The sequence below is a fragment of the Chelon labrosus genome (assembly GCF_963514085.1).
Source record: "Chelon labrosus genome assembly, chromosome: 21".
NCBI lineage: Eukaryota > Metazoa > Chordata > Actinopteri > Mugiliformes > Mugilidae > Chelon > Chelon labrosus.
Window position 1 is genome coordinate 6188453 of NC_140354.1, and position 20598 is coordinate 6209050.

The 20598-nt window shown below is 39.4% G+C and overlaps 1 protein-coding gene across 2 annotated transcripts; it reads left to right on the top strand.

The window, feature by feature from the left end:
- The first annotated feature begins 2459 nt into the window (after positions 1-2459).
- On the top strand, positions 2460-20452 carry zc3h7a (zinc finger CCCH-type containing 7A). Of its 2 annotated transcripts, XM_084571341.1 has the most exons (23): positions 2460-2583; positions 3883-3988; positions 6152-6191; positions 6356-6559; positions 8356-8514; positions 9208-9288; positions 9469-9522; positions 9603-9642; positions 9738-10075; positions 10174-10426; positions 10546-10574; positions 10659-10803; positions 10939-11097; positions 11333-11538; positions 14543-14643; positions 15860-16041; positions 16143-16216; positions 16367-16500; positions 17940-18045; positions 18143-18251; positions 18354-18487; positions 19467-19630; positions 19721-20452. In XM_084571341.1, exons 2-23 carry the CDS (start codon positions 3921-3923, stop codon positions 19908-19910), a joined length of 2970 nt encoding a protein of 989 aa, XP_084427467.1. In that variant the 5' UTR covers positions 2460-2583; positions 3883-3920; the 3' UTR covers positions 19911-20452. The 2 variants fall into 2 exon arrangements, with proteins under 2 accessions (XP_084427467.1, XP_084427468.1); XM_084571342.1 differs by lacking the exon at positions 2460-2583 and having other exon boundaries at positions 3636-3988.
- The last annotated feature ends 146 nt before the right edge of the window (positions 20453-20598 follow it).

The following is a 20598-nucleotide window of genomic DNA, read 5'->3' on the forward strand; positions in this document are numbered from 1 at the left end:
CAAACTCTCAGCACATATTGTAGCTATCGTAGTTGTCAGAATGATTTACTGAGCAGTGCTCCGAGTGTCTGGGTTTAACCGCTGAAATTGTTTGGTTGACAAATTTCAGACCTGATCTGGAAACGGCATGAACTGCACCGTATCTACCCTTTTCATCTTTTTATTATGTTTTCTGAAAGTATATTTTCAGCTCTGTTGTACTCGAGTATATTGTCATCCATAATGTCAGGGAGGCTAAATCATAAAAGATACAAGCTTGGGGTTTGGATAACTAGGGACGTATTTTTCTTTTCCTTTCTTTATCTATTCATTTTTTGCGTGTGTGTGATTCAGTTACTTGATGATGCTTCTACAGAATGTAAGATAAGTGCCTCCTCCAGGCAGTTATTGGATGACTCTGCTGGAACGTGAGGCACATCCTTGAATTCCTGTACATCTGAACACATCCAGTAACACAGTACATCCAGCCGTACATCCAACCGCATCAGGCTGAACACACGTTGATGAAAATGTTCTCCATAAATATGCAATGAACTGAACAGAAAACACAACGCTGGATCATTTCTGACACCGTTTATTTTTTTTTTCAACAACAGCTTCATGAAGCTTTAGAAAAACCTTCTACGTGAAAGAAGAATTAATAAAAAAAACATCTGATTAAATGAGTTTTGTTCTGAAAAGACTGTCCCAGTAAAAAACATTGATATTCTTCCATTAATGATTTAAGAACAAACAAGTGACAAAAAAATGAATGACTGTCTTATAGTTGTTGCTAACAGAGTAAACTGTCTTCATGACAGAATTTACATTTACACGCAATGTGTAGAAACATTTTCTAATTACAGCATATTTTTGTATCGCATTTTTGTCCCTTTTTTAATTTCACGTTGTATGCTAATGTGTTTAACTTTTCCTGACCAAAGAAACAAACTGTGAACACATGGATTTTTATAACCTTAAATAATTACAATAATAGTAATAACTATGTTAGAATGGACACTAGAGCAGGAGTGTCAAACATATGGCCCGCGGGCCAAGATCGGCCCCCAGGAGCGTCCAAGCTGCTCACGCGGGATGAAATTTGCAAAGTGCAAAATTTACATAGAAGACATTAACTGCCATTTTTCAATAAAAGCAACAGTCTCATTTATTTATTTTTCGCAACACCCTGGACAGGATGCCAGTCTACGACAGGACAGCTCTTTTAGCTTTAGCTATAAAAGTATTTGCTATTCCTAATTTGTCTACTAGGGGTCGCGCTGTTTCAGTAAGAGTTGCAGACCCAGAACTAAACTGTAGATGGCAGCAATGTGCCAAAATTGCACTTATTTTTCTTAAGACATTTCTGGTTGTTTTTACAAAATGTTATGTAAAATTATAGTTTATTAAATGTTAATATTTTCATAATAATGGGCAGCTGTGGCTCAGTAGGTAGAGCGGGTCTCCACGAACCAGAGGGTTAGCGGTTCGATCCCCGGAATGTGCCACATGCCGAAGTGTCCTTGAGCAAGACACCGAAAGATGTGTCTGTGACTGTATAGCGCCTTGAGTACCAGTAGGTAGAAAAGCACTATATAAAAACACGGCCATTTACCATTTACCATAATGTACTTGTACTTGGAAACATTGTTGTTATTTATAGGTTATTATGCAGTTATGTTACTGATCAGGCCACATGGAGATCAGATGGACTGTAACTAAGATGTTATGCTCCTTGCAAGTTTGATTTAATATGGGTGTCCTGCCAATATTTGTCAGTTTGAAGAACCGACAATGTTAGCTTCGCCTGTCTGTGTCCTCTGATGTTCGAGGTTGTGCGTCCAAAGTGATTTTAAATCAAATCAAAATTACTTTTTTGTCCACCCTTGTAGCATATAAATAGCAAGGGTAATTAGAACCAAAATGATAAGTACAGTATTCAAAGCTAAGTATCAAATGCAACCTTAGAAGAGAGCAAAACAAGTAATTTTGATTAATTTGGCACCAGTTTAAGCAGTAATGGAAAATTAAATCTTTAGCATTCCCCGTCACATCACAGTTTTTTCTTAATAATGAGGGAAGGGAAAAAAATCCCTAAAGAATGTTCTGAACTTTCTTTGATCTGTGGAAGCTAATTTGATAAGCATAGAAATAAATCTTATGATGCATGTAACATCACGCAGAGGCAACCACCAAAGGCACATTATTGTGAAAACAAATCAGATGGAAAGGGAGCAAAATAAAAATGAGAGAACAAATACAAATATATATATATATATATATATATATATATATATATATATATATATAAATTTACATTTAATAATGTGTGTTTATTATCACTTTATTTTCCATATGCATTGAATAAAATCCTGTAACGTTTGTATAGGAGACTTTTCGGTGTCCTCCCACCGCCTGAGGAGGGCAGCCGCGCACAATGGAGTCGATGATTGCGCATCCTCATATTATAGTAGAAGAAGAATCAAAGGGCGGCCTTCAGCGACAAAGCACATTTAGCTAAGTTCTTTTAGCTAAAAGGAAAAATCACTTTCCCTCCATTTAGACAACCGACGTACGGTTTGCTTGGAACAAAGACACATTCATGTAAGTCTGTACTATAGCTGCTTTTAAATAATGTCTGTGATATAAACCAGGAAATGGGCATCTACAGCTCGCTATTGTTGGCGTTGAGGAACTAGTTTAACTTGGACATGCCTATGCTTTGTTAGGTTCAGTCTACTTCCTAGAAACTTAGGTGGGTAGCGTTGTGTCGCTGGTTGGGTCCGCGTCTTCTCGACACCCAGGTTAAACTACTGCGTTTCACCAGTTAAGATAATATTGTGGCGGTGGCTGTTAAATTGTTAAAGCCAGAAATTGCTAACCTTTGCTAGCAGAAGATGATGTGATGGTCCCCGGCCGCGGGTAATACACGTGCGCTAAAAGTGCTGCGTCCATTATCGGACGGCTATACCAGGCGCTTCCTCTCCCGTGAAACTTCATTTTAAATGCGTGTTTCTCCACAGACAGCCCACCTGCTCTAAAGAGACAAGATTATGTAACGAGGGTAGTTTCTAAACACTAAAAATGCTGCAGGAATTAAGTACATTTTGCATTTGCTAACCAAACATGATGGGCGCAGGCTCCCAAAGACCGCCTAAACACCGCCATCTGTTTCTGTGACCCAGATCAGCATCATCAGATTAGAAATGATTAGAAATCAGTGTTGAATAAGTTTTATGAAGTGCCGTGTCCGTAATAACATCTGGCATAAGCAATTATGTATGTCGAGCTTGGGCTGACGTCTTCATTTCAGTGTTTTCATGCCCTGTGACAGCAGTCCTTCACTTCAAATCACCACAAACACGCGGTCATAACCCTATATACTTAATTTCTGGCACCCAAAACAAACGCCTTTTATTTATGGTTTCATGCTCGACTTTGTAAATGATGACGGGGGAATTCCTGTTGATGCCATCGAGCAGTTGTCCGATAATGGAGCTCTTGTTTTAGGATGCTAAGTTTTAATAGTTCCCCGAAGCCAGTAACTTCTCAACTTATTGTCCACATCTTCAGACTTGGAGCTTGATGTGCAACGTTGTCGCAAAAACAGTCCATTAGCGGGTTTTTTTAAAACGTTATTCTCTCGCAAGCCAGCAGAAATGTTCAGCCTTAATTTCCGGAACTACAAACGTGTCGTCATTACTGAATGCGGAAGCTGTTAGTATTTTGAAAGCAGGCAGAGAGAAGCTCCCCAAAGACTGTGAGTGACATAATGTCAGAGTGAGGGAACCGTCAGCTAACCAGTGACCCTGATAGATATTAAGGAAGTTTGGTTTTGTCGTCACAGTTTTTATTTTTTTTATTTTTTTTTTCACACTTCAATTCCAAACTGTGTAATTTCAGGTGCTGACTGAGGGGAGAGGATATTTAAACACGCAAGCATGTCTGGAGCGTGTCAGGACAGAAGGAGTCGCTGGCAGGAGATTCAGAAAGGCCTACAGTTCATCCAGTAAGTGTCGTTCAGGTCACTGGCTGCTATCGTCAGGGATCCGTGCTGATGAAAAGTGTGGTTTAGTAATTGTTTGTCTTGCTGCCATGCTTGCTTTAAATTTGCAACGAGTAGTCGATCGATCTACAGAAGGCTAATTGGCAACTATTTTGGTAATCCTTCGACATTTCTCGGCCAAACTGTCATATATGATGTTTGTAGCTAACCAGGGTTTTGTTTATGTTTTTTGTTGTCACATGGTGGTAAACTGAATACATTTAGATTTTAGCCTGAATAGAATAGATGATATCACCTTGGAGATGGGAAATTTCCAAGTTTACTGTAATTGTACTGACAAAATAAATGACACTGCATGACTCAACAAGGATTTTACATTGTTGCATCAGTCCGTTCAGTGCGCTCTCCCAATCCAACATTTTACATAAAATACCCTCGCAGGTACATTAGGTACACTGGCATAAACAAATGCATCCTAAAGAATCTTCTGGAAGTACATGTTTCTGTTATTTTGTAATAACAAAAATACTTCAATCCATCTTAACAGCATCCTCCTAAATGATCATCCAGTTAAATTACCACCTTTCTGATGCTGTTTCAACATGAACTGAGCATTAAAACACTCATGAAGGAGGGTTAAGTGTTATATTAGAATGCTTTTGTTTTCATTTGTGTACCCAATGAACTGGCAGGCGAGTGTATAAAATCAAATCTGTCAAAGAAATCCTGTGTAGCCTGCCACCCATGTCACAGATCACCAGGAGGTCAATGAGGTTACTGGCTTGACTTCAGTTTTGTTTTTAAAGAAGTATAACTCGGTGCGTAGTCACTTGTCAGGAACTTTCACTTTGTCTATATATATATAGTATTAGGACTGCGTAAAGCAGATTCATAGTTTAATTCATGTAACTGGCCAGCGCTGTGTGTTCCTAAAACAAAAGTGATACTTGGAATACCGCAACACCACGGTGTGCAAAGATATATACACACACTCCACCACTTTATGTAACTTTGTTGTTTTAGTAAATAAGTTGATGGCACTCGTGATCCTGAACACTTACTACGAATGACTTATGCTACAAGTGTATCGGAAAGAGAACAGTTTCACGTACCGCAGCTGTTATCCTAAAGTCATATTCAAACATTCATTCGCCTTTGTGTCGCACTTCCATTTGTTGTGACAGAACAGCTCAGCGTGGCCCAATTAAAATGCAGTACTCTTGATAGTCCAGTTTACAAAGGAGGAAATACAATTTCACAATGGCAACAGCAGGTGAGCGGGAAACCAGCATTACATGACATACGCTGTCTGCCTACTGTACAAGCCTGTGGGGGCAGTGCTATGATCTGGGGTTGCTGCAGTTGCTCAGGTCTAGGTTCAGCAACATTATGTGCCCAAAGAATGAGGTCAGCTGACTACCTGAATATACTGAATGACCAGGTTATTCCATCAATGGATTTTTTCTTCTCTGATGGCACGGGCATATTCCAAGATGACAATGCCAGGATTCATGGGGCTCAAATTTTGAAAGAGTGGTTCAGGGAGCATGAGACATCATTTTCACACATGGATTGGCCACCACAGAGTCCAGACCTTAACCCCATTGACAATCTTCGAGATGTGCTGGAGAAGGCTTTGTGCAGTGGTCAGACTCTCCCATCATCAATACAAGATCTTGGTGAAAAATGATTGCAACACTGGGTGGAAATAAATCTTGTGACATTGCACAAGCTCATCAAAACAATGCCACAGAGAATGCGTGCTGTAATAAAAGCTGAAGGCGGTCCAACGAAATATTAGTGTGTGACCTTTTTTTTGGCCAGGCAGTGTATTTTTCTAACTGACTTATCAAGCATGACATCTAAAGGCATGAATCACCATGTGTAGTAACAGACTGGTTTGACTGTTTAAAGCTTGACAGTGACTGTAAACTCCTTTTTTTTTTTTTTTCTTCTTGGAACTAACAAAAAAAAAAAAACAACAACAAACACCTACACACATTTTTTGTGCATTCTTTTTAACTGGCTATCCAGATAATTAAATATCAACTATAAGGCGAGTATGATTTATTTTATTTATTTTTTATTAAGATAACTGCTGCCATTTCTCACTTTAATGTATATTTCTGTCCTGCTGACATGCATTTGTACCTTTTTTCCTTGTAGATCAACCCTTCCTTTTCCAGGAAGTCAAGACCAGTATGAGGTAAGCCATGCAAATTTGACCGTGGGTGTGCCATGTTTCATTTTTGCATCAACACTTGTATCATCAAACTAATTTAAGGGCACGGGTTGGGTGTCATAAAAGGCAAAATAAAGATTGTCTGCACTTGTGTAGTGTATTTATCCCTCCTTTACTGTGATTTCCAGGTGTTCATAAAGGACCTCGTGTGGAATCTGTTTGGAGAAGGAAATGACGTGTTTAAAGAAGGGGAATGGACAAAGTCCATCGAGATGTACACTGAAGCACTGAGCATTGCAGATTACGCCGACACTGAAGAAATCTGTGTTCCAACAGGTTTACTAGAAAAGCTGTATGCAAATCGAGCTGCTGCTTACCTAAATATTGTTCCGGTGAGTAGGCGCTCACGCTCATCAGCCACTTTGAATATTGTTCTTTACCTTTGCTCTTAGTTTACGTATGCCGTTCAATAAGAAACACAATGAAAAAATGAACAAGATGTTGGAAAGCTAAATTACAGATGTACGTCCTGTTTGAAGGAGCAGGGTTTCCCATGTGTCCCAGTGTCCCCTTCACTGTCCTCAGGTCCTCAAACACAAAACCTCTTAAAACGTTTTTACTGCTTCTGTTTCACTGCCACGTGTCTCTGACGTATTGACAGATGGGTGTACGTTAGTTCAGGGATACGCCAGAAAAGACTGAAACGGTGCCCGTGGATTTTATTGAATCCACTCTTAAGTGATCTTCTCACACGACATCATTTTGCACTTTTCTGCCCGCGGTACTTCTGTATACTCGGGTGGCAGAGCGTGCATGTGTTTTTGAAACACGACTGAACTGCATTTCCTGTTTGACAGTATTGTTTTGCTCGAAGACATGCAGGGTAGTTTTATATTATGGGGTGTGGCAGACTTTTGTGACGATCTATTTTTTAGAATTTCCTTTGAAACTACCTTGCATACATGCCGGTATATAAACAACAAAGGGTTGACTGCTCGTGCAGTTTACTGATCTAATTTTAGCCATCGTGTTTCTGAAGGTGCATCACAAGGAAATTGTGAAACCGATTTCATATAAAGAAAACATAATATTAAATACATTTTAACTCACATCTGTTCATTTCTTCATAATGATCAGTGTTTTTGCCCTAAAATAACAGTGTTTCAGGAAATATAGAGACAGACAAAGACTGAATTGAGTGTGCAGGAGGTTTTACATACAATTGTGAGGTTTGTGTGGGTGAACTCTATTCAGTCTGGAAATAATAATGTAAACAAGGGCGGAAAGAATGCAAGATGAACAGGCATAATTACTAATTTGTTGACTTACAGTAATCATCGTGAAGATTATTGTTAGTAATGCACAACAGGAAATATTAACCTTCAGGCCAAGTGTCATTTAGTTTCAGTCATATGCTACAGCTAGCAACTGGTTAGGCTACGTTTGTACAATGACCGTAAACACTGTTTCTTTAAGGCATGTCTCAATCCCATTAATGAACATGATATATTTCATCCACTACAACCGCACAGACACCAGTTTGAAAAATACATGCATTTAATGGGGGTACCAAACTGGTTTTTGACTAGACAAAGCCTCTTACACGGAGTTCCTGCTGGTTGCCTGGCAACCTCAAGGTGAAAATACTCCACATAATAATTACTTTGAGCACAGACACACATTTTTTTTATCTTATCTAATTCAAGACTGTAGCAAGCATAGAAATTCCCTCAGGTTTGAAACGTTTCCCTGTTAAAACAAATGTTATTAGTAATTGTTTCTTGTGTAAGCCTTTTGTTTTATGAAAAAAAACATCTTAGCAATTCACCTGGAGGATGAAGCTGATGTTATTTTCTGAACAAAACTCTTTTCTCCAGATTAGAAGGTTGAATTAAGTTAAAAACAAACAAACAAAAAAAAAAAAACCAGAACTTCCATTGTAGGAAAACAGGTGTTTTTTGAAGAACATTCAGTCCCTCTTCCCAGGCGGTGTCTGTCTGAACTGAGTCATGTCACATGACAATAAAAACACTCTGCTGTGTTCAGGGAGGCCACAGACATACCTGACTCCACGCACTGAACACGTAAAGTCAATTTACGATCAAAGAAAAGCTTCTTTGTTCTGTGTTCACTGCAGCGCTACAGAAGCTTTTCTTAACTTTGCTGCATGTTTTATTATTTTTCACAGGGACTGTATGACCAAGCACTAGAAGACTGTGAAAAAGCTCTCCAGCTGAACAAGGGGAACTACAAAGCCCTGTACAGAAAAGCAAAAGCCTTGAAAGAGATGGGGAGACATCAAGAGGCCTATGAGGCTGTTGCCAAATGTTCTCTAGCAGTGCCTCAGGTAAGGTGGAACGGGGGCATATTTTAACAAGTGAATTTATCCAAACATGCAAAAACAAATCCAAATTTAGTTTGAGTTAGAAATTACAGATGAACATACACAGTCCATCCACGTAGGGATTATAGCCATTGATTTGTGCAGTCCTAATTTATTACATTCCTTATTCATTCTTTATTACAAATACACACAAACAGATGCATTCTGATGTAACAGTCCTGCAATAAATCTTAGCTTCATAAAGGTTGTGGTATTCAGCATTAGTTCAAACGAACTAATAGCTGTTAATTCAACTGTTTGGAGGTTGTGGTTTGTAGTACTCTTACTGTTGTGTTGTATTGACACATGCTTCGCTTATTTTGACAACCCCATTTTAATTAGTGGGCTAGGCTAAATAACAAAAACAGGTTTCGTGTTTAATTTAATCCACCACAAAATTATCGTACAGTTAAATATTCACCTTTCTGATGCTGTGTCAACATAAACTAAACATTGTAACAGCCATAAAGGGGATTTTAGTGCAGGACTGTGATATTAGAGTGCATTACCCGTGTACCTAATGCGCTGCCAAGTATATGTTTTACAGTTGAGTGATTCTGCAGCAGGAAGGAATTGGCCTTTCTGTTTAAATGCACTTGTACATGCGTTTTGTTTTCTCTCAGTCTGAGCAGCTGTTCATTTGCGTTGCTTCCGCAGGATTCCAGTGTCACACAGCTGACTCAGGACCTTGCCAAAATTTTGGGATTGAAAATCCGCAAAGCTTATGTGAGGAGTAAGGTATGCTTGAAAGCACTTTCTGGGGAAAATGAAAACCCTCTGACTCTGAAGATATTTCACTGCTCTACATGTTCTAGTTGATCTTATAACAAGTTTAAATTCTCCCTCCATGATTTATCGCTTTAAAATGGAGACATATCTCAATGTAAAGTAGATTTTCTTTTTTTTTTCTTTTAACAGCCTGCCTTGAATGTTATGAAAGGATCAAGTTATCAAGATGTATCATGTGACAAGGTAAGAAACATCTACAACATAAAATATGTATCTATACGCTGCAGAGAAACATAATAATCAATGACTTTTTTTATTTTCAGTCTTCTCATGGCTCAGCTTCAGTTGAAGATATAGAAATAGGTAAGTTTCAGTCTTTGAGAAGCTTTGATTTGAGGGGGTAGGACAAAAGTCACTCACCCAGTTTTCTTCCTTTTGTGTGTGTTTTTTTTTTTTAGAAGTGCCTCAGTTGACACAGGATAGCGGTGTTTTGGCTCCAGGGCCGGCTCCAATCCAACCTCCAGTGGCCGTGCACACACCTCTGAATGAAACGTTGGTAGATGACCTTCCTCCAAACAACAGTATCTCATCTATACCCCCATGTGAGCCTCCAGGCTTCGAATCTGTCCCCCTGCCCGTGTCTGCACCCACCTCAGTCCCCCTACCTGTGTTCGTAAACGGGTGCCGAACCAGCAAGCCTTGCCCGATTCTTGAAACTAGTCAAGACTTTGATGCAGACATCATTGGTGACGACCTGGATGATCTACTGGACCAAGCTGGTCCTGAGTCGACCATGGTATGTGAGCGGACCTAACCACAGGGACTGTGATGAATAGGATGTGACAATGAGCTTATCTCTGAACAGAAGTGTTGCTTCTTTGTCTCCTCCGTCAGGTTATTCCCACGGTGAAGGGGCCTCTGCCTTTGCCAACCAGTATTGCCTCAGGCAGTTCCATGTCAAGTCCATTCCTGATGCCATCTCACATCAACCCGTTTCTCCACAGTGGTGGCCAGCAATGCACTGTAACTCTACCGCCTCTATATCACAAGTCAGGGTCAAGTGCTTATTTTGGTATGGACACGTTTGACTCTCTGCACGCACCAATGGACTCACTGGATAGTCTCACCATATCAGACTATAAAACAGGTATATTACCTTCCATGCACAATCATGTAGTTTAACTATGCACCCATATCATTGTTAATGAAAATGACGCACTGTCAAATTGAGCACTAATGTTTTTAATCCATCTGTCAACATTTCAGATTATGCTGCAAGTCCGTTCATTCCACAGGTAATTACTCCTTATCAATAACGATAGCCGATCAGCTGGTTAGACTTGGCTACAGACTCATATTGTACTTCTTTTTTTATACAGCTCAACAATAATGAAACACCGATGGGAATGGCTGTGGGTATGCCTGATGTGAAAGGCCTCACTACCGCTGTGGATTTGGCAAAGAACCCCTTGGCTGAAACTCACGAATTCAAGCAGGCCTGCTCAATGTGCTACGTCAAAACCGGTGAGCAATTGTTGTGACGTTGCAGGAATTTGACCGTCTGCTTTGTTGTCCCGCAGAGAGCTAGAATTAGTTTTCGTCCTCCAGGATGGGGAAGTTAGAATTGGTGTAACGTGTTTCTTATTTTCATATTCGCAGGCCCTGGAGTGCTGGATTACACCCTTCATACTGAAGAGCATAAATGCAAAAAGGATGTATTACTCGGCAGAATCAAGCATTCACCAGACAAAATGTGGAAGCTCATTCGACCCAGACCAACTAAAACCCAATATGTTGGACCTTATTACATTTGCAAAGGTGACTTTTAGAAAACTGAAATATAATATAGTTGTTTTCACATCAAAATTAGTTTCCTTTGAAGATTATTGCTACTGAATAATAAGTTCCTCAGATGTGTTTACTTTTACTTTCTCCTAGTTTTATTTCCACATTTGAACTGTCACTTTGTTTCTGGCAGTCTTAGGTTTTATTGCTCTCTCATGTCGTGTCTAGACTAATAGCTTGTACTAAAATATGGCCTTGGTTGCTTCAGAGGTGGCTGTTGGAAAAGAATGCCTGTACCCTGGCCACTGCACATTTGCATACTGCCAGGAAGAGATTGATGTTTGGACTTTGGAGCGGAAAGGGTTCATCTCCAGAGAACTGCTCTTCGATCCTTTCGGGCCCAGCTCCAACGTCAGATTGACCGTGCCCAAGATTTTACAGGAGCATCATGGGATATTCATGTTTCTGTGTGGGGTGAGTAGTTATTTAGTTTCTTTGTGTGGTGGCGTGCATGCAGTGAAAAAATACATATATATTATGCTGACAGTTACATATTTTTGTTGCCTGTGCTTCAGCACATCCACGTTAAAGCGGCATGTCTTAGATTCCAAATGATCAGATTAATGTAAGGCACAGTGCGGTTGCTCTATTAGCTTGGTTCATTTCATCCAAACAAACAAGTAGTGTACTTACTGATATGATTTCACAGAGTACTCAAGCATGCCTGGTTTTTCTTCTACACTTTCTCAGCCACGCTGCTCATTACTGTTCAACAAAGACATTGAGGGCCCGTCCACACGGAAACGCAAAAACGCCGAAACGCATACGTTTTTCATCGTTTTGGCCTTTCGTCCACACGTATCCTGTAAACGCATTTCCCTAAAGCGCACTTTTCTGAAAACGGGTCCCAGGGTGGAGAAATTCGAAAACGCAGCTTTTGCGTTTTCATGTGGACGGCGAATACGGGGAAAATGATGACGTCATCGCCACACTCCCGAGCAGCCTTCCACTTCCGGCGAGACGTCTCGTAACAACATCAACAACAATGGCAGACTACATGCTAGTTTTCATGCTGGAGAAGATATTGAGCCTATTAGGGTTACTAGGGCAACATATCATGCTCCTGTGCCACCACGCTGAGCAAAAAAGGCGATTTGTAAACAGCGCTCAAGCTTTATGCGCATGCTCCGCATCTTCCTCTCCATTTTTGGTGATTTTCTGAAACCGAAACAGCGCCACTTATAGGCCTGGAATAGGAAGTAGCGTTTTCGGTCGTGCTGAAACGGACCTGTGTGGACGCGGATATTTCTTGAAATGATGATCGAAAACGGAGAGGGAAAAGATCGTTTTCGTACGTGTGGACGGGCCCTAAGACTGCAGTCACCTTACAGTTTAGCTTTCAGTGTTTCCTCTAGGATTTTTTTTTAGCAGTGGGGGCAGGCCTGCCGAAAGACCCCCCCCCCCACCCCGGAAACGTCCCACCCATCCCCCGGTCCCGTCCCGCCTAGTATGAAACGGAAATGACACGGCGCCGAATAGCGTTTGGGTGCTGTTGTTACAGAGTGAGCCAGACTGACGAGCGCACAACTATAAATGGGTCACACCAGCGTTGTCTACTGTCTAATAGCTAATGTAATATTGCACATATTTTCGTCAAGAAACAAGATTAGGCTACTTAAAGTGACCCCTCATAAAATATGTTCTAAATGGCATAAATAGGCTAGGCTACTGCCAAATACGTAACAACTTATTGTAAATTGTCAGTAGGCTAGGCTATCCTTGCCTATAGATTAGGGTAGGACACTCGCGTGTAGGCTACACTGTCAGCTTAATTTGATCTTGACATATAGGCTAAGCATTCTGTAGCCTAATTCATCGCACTTCACAATCGTTTCTTTTTGCTAATTTATTTTCACATTTAACAGCAGGGGTAACAACGTTTCGGTCGTGCGGCCTTTGTGCGTGTGTGTAGCCTAATTCATTAAAACCTAAACTTTTCTGTGTAGGCTAACACAACTATTTACTTTAACATCATTACGTCTATTACTACATTTATAGACTATTTCCAATTGGTATTATATTAGTGACTCACTTACCGTTGTTTCCAGATGCTTTGATATCAGGACGTGAGCTGACAGAACTGACAAGTTGAACGTTGTCCAATTAAAACGGACCCACCGCGGTGACGTTTTTGGTGGAGCTGTTAAGTTTAATAGTCGACTCAGAAGAAAGCTAACGTTTTGACAAAAAGCTACATCAACAGAACAGTAGGCTATGTGGAGTTAAACTGGACAGCCCCAATAACCTCTGAATAGTTCTACTTGTTAAATTGCAATGTGAGCGGCAGCCAACGCGGGGTGCATTATGTCGGCAGGATCATTTAATAGGCAACCGCGACTATTGTGCGTCTGCCCCATTTCTGATACAGCGGCGGCAGAAAATTAAACTGTGGCAGGCCGCCGCTCCAAAATTAACATAGAGGAAACACTGGCTTTGTTTGTATACATCATAAAATCTGTCCAGTCAGGTTGTGACTTGCGTATCCTTTTGATATTTGACTCTTCAGTGAAGTGATGAAAATCAGCAGTTCGACGATTATTTTACATGGGTCATACGCTTTTTTTGTTTCCTTCATTTTCCTCTTCAGCAACTCCACCAGTCTTTTTTGGTTTTTGGTTTTTTGCATGTTCTTCTGAACTGCGAGCCTGCCTTTCTGTATTTAAAGCTTTCTACTGCTTTGCATCTCGGACTGAATTAGCCATGTGTGAAGAAATATTTAGTAGCCGCGTATCCAATTACTTTTAAACCCTTGAAATGTTGGCACCGTGTGTTAGAAGGGCTATACAGCACTGTTTTTAATATTCAAACCAATGAAGCGCGGAGTCTGAAGAACAAACATACTTAACGATAGAGTGTAATCACAGTGGTGCTGTGGAAACTTGATGTTGTTGATGATGCCTGTTGGCAGCGTTTTTCATTGCAGGGTGACGAGAAAAACACTCATTGTAAATAGATTCTTCCCTCAAATATGTTTCTTACAAAAAACTATCTTATGATTTCAAGACGGCAGACAATCATTTATCAGCACTTATTCAACAATATTTGAAAAAGAGGGTCATAAATGAAAGATTGTAAATGAGATGAGTGGAATATGAGAAACACAGTGGTTTCTTTTTTTTATATAAACTAGTTCTAGTTCTTGAATGTACATTTATTTTAATTATTCTCATACTTGCTGTCATACTAGTTGATTAATTAACTTGTATTTTCATCTCAACAACAAGTTCATCTTGCCTAAATTTAATAATATATGAATGTTAGCTTTTTGTATTGTTGATCTTATGTTAATTATAACATAGTATGGCTATGGTAGAAGCTTTGTTGTAATGTAAATGACCCATCCAAAGAGGCCATGAATGTTTTTATTCTAATTAGAAGTTTCCATTGGATGTATTTTAATACAGTATTTGTTCTGCAGGTATGCTTTGACCATAAACCAAGAATAATCAGCAAAACCAACAAAGATGACCCTTCACTCTGTTCTCATCCAGTGACAAAGCATGACTTCGAGGATCATAAGTAAGTCATCGTTCATTTTTGTTTCATTTACTGCGGCAGCATTTAATGACTTGCATTTTAGCCTCATTTCCGCATAACTCTATGAATGCTCGCCCGCTGAAAGTCTGTTAACTCTTTCAGTAACCTGACCTACAGTGACATACTTCCTCTTTCAGTGGAAGTACGTCACTGAAACCTCAGTGACGTACTTCCATTTTTTTTTTTTTTTTTTTACATTGCATAAAAGTATGTTGAGAACTTCTGCTGTGGAGTGTGGACATACCAGACTGTCTTTTAACTATAGAGATTTAGCAAAAATCCCCAAAACTGCAGTTCCTCAGATGCCCACTTAAGGGTGGCTCCAAAACTGAGTCAATCCCCATAGACGTCCATGTTAAAATGCAGAAGTAAACATGTTTTCAGCTTAATTTCACTGTCTTAATAAAAGACCCTAATTATGATGCTATTTGTGCAGTATATTTCACATAGAATAAAATCATGCGTGTTTTTTTTGTTTTGTTTTGTTTTTTTATATCTGTCTGTCTTTAAATTACCGTAATAAAGTGGATATTGGATTTAGCGACAATTAGCAGCAGCATGTGCAGTTCATATACAAAAATACTAAACAAAATGCTTTTAAGATGTGACATTCTATGGACAAATGTATGTAAGATTAAATAAACTATCAGCGAATAAACCTAATTTATAATAAACGGTTGACTTTCAATCTAACTTTGCTAGCTAGTGCTTATAAAGTTTAGCTAGTTCATGTTACGTCTGGAGTTTTTTCCTCCGGGTTTTGACCTACTCTCTTTAAATAATTGTAAATCTCTATGGTTTAAAAGTCAAGAGCACAAACATCGGGTTTTAAGAACTGGCAGTGACTGAAATTTTTATTAGTGAACAACACAAATAGCTTCTATAGTTGTCCGAGCAGTTTTCTCCATAAAAGTTTGAAATGATGTGAAGTAGATTTTAAAGGCATATAGCTAGTACTGAAATAAGTTGAGCAAACCTGAAGGATGAAGAATTTAGTACATTTTAGTCCTGAAAGTTGTTTCAAGTAGCAACATGTTGAGACATTGAACAGTAGGGCGTGTAGTCCATGCATTATACAAACTTACAAACACTGAACAAAGTTGTGCCTCTAAGGTAAAAAGATTCTGGCAATGAGTGATAAATTAAGGTTAAGGAATATGATCATACGTTGAGTATTAAAGTCCTGGTTGTCTTTCAGGTGCCTGGTCCACATTTTGAAGGAGAATACAGTCCGGTATTCCAAAATTAGACCCTTGAGTCCTCAGTCCCAGCTGGATCTGTGTCGTCACGAGGTCCGCTACGGCTGCGTGAGAGAGGACGACTGCTTCTACGCCCACAGCCTCATTGAGCTGAAGGTCTGGATGATGCAGCATGAGCTCGGTAAGACTGCTCTTTGAAAATAAGACGCCACACCACATTTTCAGGATCTTTTTCCGGCAAACTATATTTCACGCCTTTCTTTTTCACTCTCTATCCTACAGGTATCACCCATGAAAGTATTGTCCAAGAGGCAAAGAAATTTTGGAATGCAACAGCTTCATTGCAGGGCACCCAGGTATGATCAAGTTACTGGTTCCTACAAAGTTATAGTCCCACTGGCTCCTACACTAAACTGATATTTAAGTAAAGTTTCGTTTTCTGCCGTTTACGCGGTGTGTTATTATGAGTCACAGATTTTAACCAGTCCTTCATATCTCATCAACAGCTTTCCACTGCACAGAGGAGGTTCGGGCCTCCGAATCTGAAGATGATGTTTGTTTGTGGTCAGTGTTGGAGAAATGGCCAACTAAGCGAAGCTGACAAAAACAAGAAGTATTGCTCAGCCAAGGCAAGACACACGTAAGTATTTAGCTCTTCGTACAGTTGTGTTCAAAATAATAGCAATGTGTTTAAAAAAAAAAAAAAAAGTGAGTAAAGCTCAAAATTCATATAATAGCTTTTATTTCCAGACACTGCAGATTACATTCTAAATCAAAACATGAAGAAAAAAAATAATCTGTTACTAATTTACAGAAAGTGACCAAAAAGGAATATTAGGCTGTTCAGAGAAACAGCCGTGTCTGCATGTTTCTTTACACGTCTGGAAAATGCGTGAAGATTTATGTTTCCTGTGAATCACTGAACTAATATTTAGTTGTATAACCACTGTTCCTGAGAACTGCTTCACATCTGTGTTGCATGGAGTCGACCAACTTCTGGCACCTGTGATCATGTATTTCAGCTGGGCTACATTCCACAATCCCTGTGCATTTCTTGCTGCTTAGTTACTGGTGTGTTTGAGGTGGCTGTCTTGTTGAAACACCTATTTCAAGGGAATTTCCTTTTTGGCATAAGGCAACATGACCTCTTGGTGTATTTTAATGTATTCAAACTGATCCATGATCCCTGGTATGCGATAAATAGGCCTGACACCATAGTAGAAGAAACATCCCCATATCATGATGCTTGCACCACCGTGCTTCACTGTCACTTGAATTCAGTGTCTGCGGCCACTATTTCCAAACAGAAAAGTCTCCCTTTCATCAGTCCAAGTGTTGCACCATTTCTCTTTAGATCAGTCGGCGTGTTCTTTGACAAGTTGCAACCTCTTCAGCACATGTTGTTTTTGCAACAATGGGACTTTAGAGAGGCTTCTTTCTGGTAGCTTGGCTCCACACAGGCGTCTTCTAATTGTTAAAGTACTCACAGGTAACTCTAGACCTTCTTTGATTTCCCTGGAGCTGATTATTGGCTGAGTCTTTGCTAATTTGGTTATTCTTCCATTCATTCGAATGGTAGTTTTCCATTTCCTTCCACATCTTTCTGGTTGTGGTTGCCATTTTAAAGGATTTGAGATCATTTTAGCTGAGCAACCTATCATTTTCTGCCCTTCTTTATATGTTAAGTACTATGTAAGTCCGCTGTTTTTCTAAACAGTGTCTGGAATGACCCATTTTACTCAGATTTTCAGACAGAAATACACTATAACCAGCATGTACAACATTTGCCATGTCCGTCCCTAAATAAGAGCCACCTGTTTGAGACCAGTTTTTTATTTTTAACAGAATGTACGACCTGAATAAGTCCTTTCAATTACACAGAAACAGCAGCATGCATGTCATGACTGTTGAGCCTCTTGGTTTTCTATTACTCTACTCCACATACTAGTAAATTATTTGCCATGTAGACATATAATTTCTATCGTTAATCTGGTATTAATCTATTATTTTGAAGAAAAGTGTATTTGTTAAAACGGTCTCAACATCACCACTAAGTCTGTTTCTGTTTTCTTTTCTCAGGTGGGCAAAAGACAGGCGGGTGGTGCTTGTAAGTTCCCATGAAAGGAAAAAGTGGACGACAGTAAGACCACTTCCAACCAAAAAACCCATCCCATCTCAGTTTGAGGTACATTACCTCCATTCATAAATATTAAATATGCATGGTTCTGACTAAAATTTCCAGCATTAGTCACCAAATGTTTTTTTTTCTTTTGTTCTTTTAGATTTGCATGCATGTGACAGCGGGCAAGAAGTGTCAGTACATTGGGAATTGCACATTTGCTCACAGCATAGAAGAAAGAGACCTTTGGACCTACATGAAGGAAAACAACAGTGAGTATTGTTAGAGGGAATGGCTCTCTTATTGGGAAAATTGAATCAGTAGATTTGAAATAGTGTTTGATGCAGCACACTTTATTTTCTCCTCTGCTTTAGTTCCAGATATGGATCAGCTTTATGAGCAGTGGCTGCAGTCTCAGAAGCCTGGCTGGGGTGAAGAGGCGTCCAATAACTCGGTCAGAGAGAACGGCAAACAGATCCACATGCCAACAGACTACGCCGAGGAAGTGGTGAGTTGTTGAGCCAGAATCTGTGATGGGCTGCTTCACTTTATACAGCTGGTTAGTGAATTTAGTTTGTGTTATCGCAGCTTGACTCTGGTAGCTTGCAGCAAATTGCTGTGAAATAAATGAAAATTTCTTTCTTATTTTTGTAATTTTATCCATTATTATTATTTTTTTGAATAGTTTAGTAAAATTTTGGTTAACTTGCCACTAAATACTAACCTTAACTTCTGCTGCTAATCTTGTCATTATTTATTCAGATATGATGTCATAGTAACACAATTTAACACTTAATATACGAATAAAGAAACAGTGTAGCATGGAAATTATATTATTCCTCTCACAAGTTCAGATTTTTGCAGTCTAAGCTTAGTTAGCCTAATTTTTCTGCCATTTATTAGCATAAATAGTGTCGACTTATAATTGGAAATATTCTGTATTATATCTATAATAGGTTTCATACAACAACACAGAGCATAACATAAATGGAAATCAACAATAGCTTTATAGGACAATGTGACTTCATAGACTGTTCTCGAGGTCGCTGCACTGACCTCACCTGACCACTGACTGCAGCTGTTTAAATATTTGCGCTGCTATTTCATTGTTTTGAGGTCGGAAAGCTCCGAGATGGTTTCTCCGTTAAGATGCTCATGTGTAGCGGTTGTCCCGCTGTGATTTGTTATTTCATTTTTACAAAGCATCCATGTTGTTGGACATCTATTTTAAGAATTTCCACACTTTTAATGATCGAGCTTTATCAGATAAGGTGTCGTTTTCATCTTGCTTTGGTGGGGCTACGCTGCATAAATGGAGATAGATGATCATAAACATTACAGCCCTTGTTGCAATGCTTATGTTCCACCATGTGATTTATTTCGTTCGTACCCAGTGTTTAAACTGTGTGAATCTTTAGAGAGCAATGTTTGCTGACTATATCAAAATAAATCTAAATCTGTTTTTTTTTTCTGTTTTTTTTTTTCAGGCTGGCAATCATTGTTGGCTGTGTGGTAAAAACTGCAACAGTGAGAAGCAGTGGCAGCAGCATATCACATCAGAAAAACACAAAGACAGAGTTTTCAACTCTGAGGATGATCAGAACTGCTGGCAGTATCGATTTCCCACGGGCACTTTCAAAGTTTGTGAGAGGTAAGATTATCAGACACGACGTATGTCTCTGGTTATCCGTCACGTTCCGCTAGTTTTTGATGGTTGACTTTTGATCATGGGTTTTGACAGGTTCCTCAAAGGCACGTGCACAGAGGACGACTTCTGTAAGCTGGCACACGGGGAGCAGGAGCTAAAAGAATGGATGGAGCGCAGGGAATTCCTTTTGATGAAGCTTGCCAAAGCCAGAAAAGACCATCTTATAGCACCAAATGACAATGACTTTGGAAAATACAGTTTTCTGCTTAAAGACATTAAATAATGATGTGGTAACAATATTCATGCTCACTTGCAAATAATGCAGTATTCAAACAGTCTTGAGTCCGGTCATCCATGAGGGCCTCTGATGTGCACAGGAAAGTGCCTGATCACAGCATGATTTAAAGGAGGGCGTTCCGGACCGACCCTCTGATTGGTGGCTGGTTTTCTCTGATCAGAAATACGGAAGTGTTATCATTAAGAGCAAATACTGGGTAGAAGACACTCGACGCTTTGCTATGCACCAGTCAGTAAAATACCTGAAAATGAATGGTGACAAAAAACGGCATGTGTAAACCTTGATCAGAGTCGTGTTCAGATACTTTAAGTTGACCTAAAGAAATTCCTTTCACAAGCAATTTGTATATGTTAATGGACTTTTACTGTTTCAAGTATCAGTTACTCAAATCCACAGTTCAGTTGACATTATTTTCTTTTAATCAGTCAATACAGGTCATTTTCACTTTCCATTTATCTGATAGTGTTACCAATGTAATGGGCACAACATAAATAAAGCTTGTTTTTTTTTAATCTATGGAAACTTGTTTTATTAAGCCTGAGTACTGCTAAATGTCACACTTTATACAATGATGTATAGTTCTATAACAATGGTACATACATACAGAAAGCAGGGTGAGTGCACCCTCCTTTCACTGTTTATTTCTGCTGTAAAGTTTAACGTGGAACTCAGT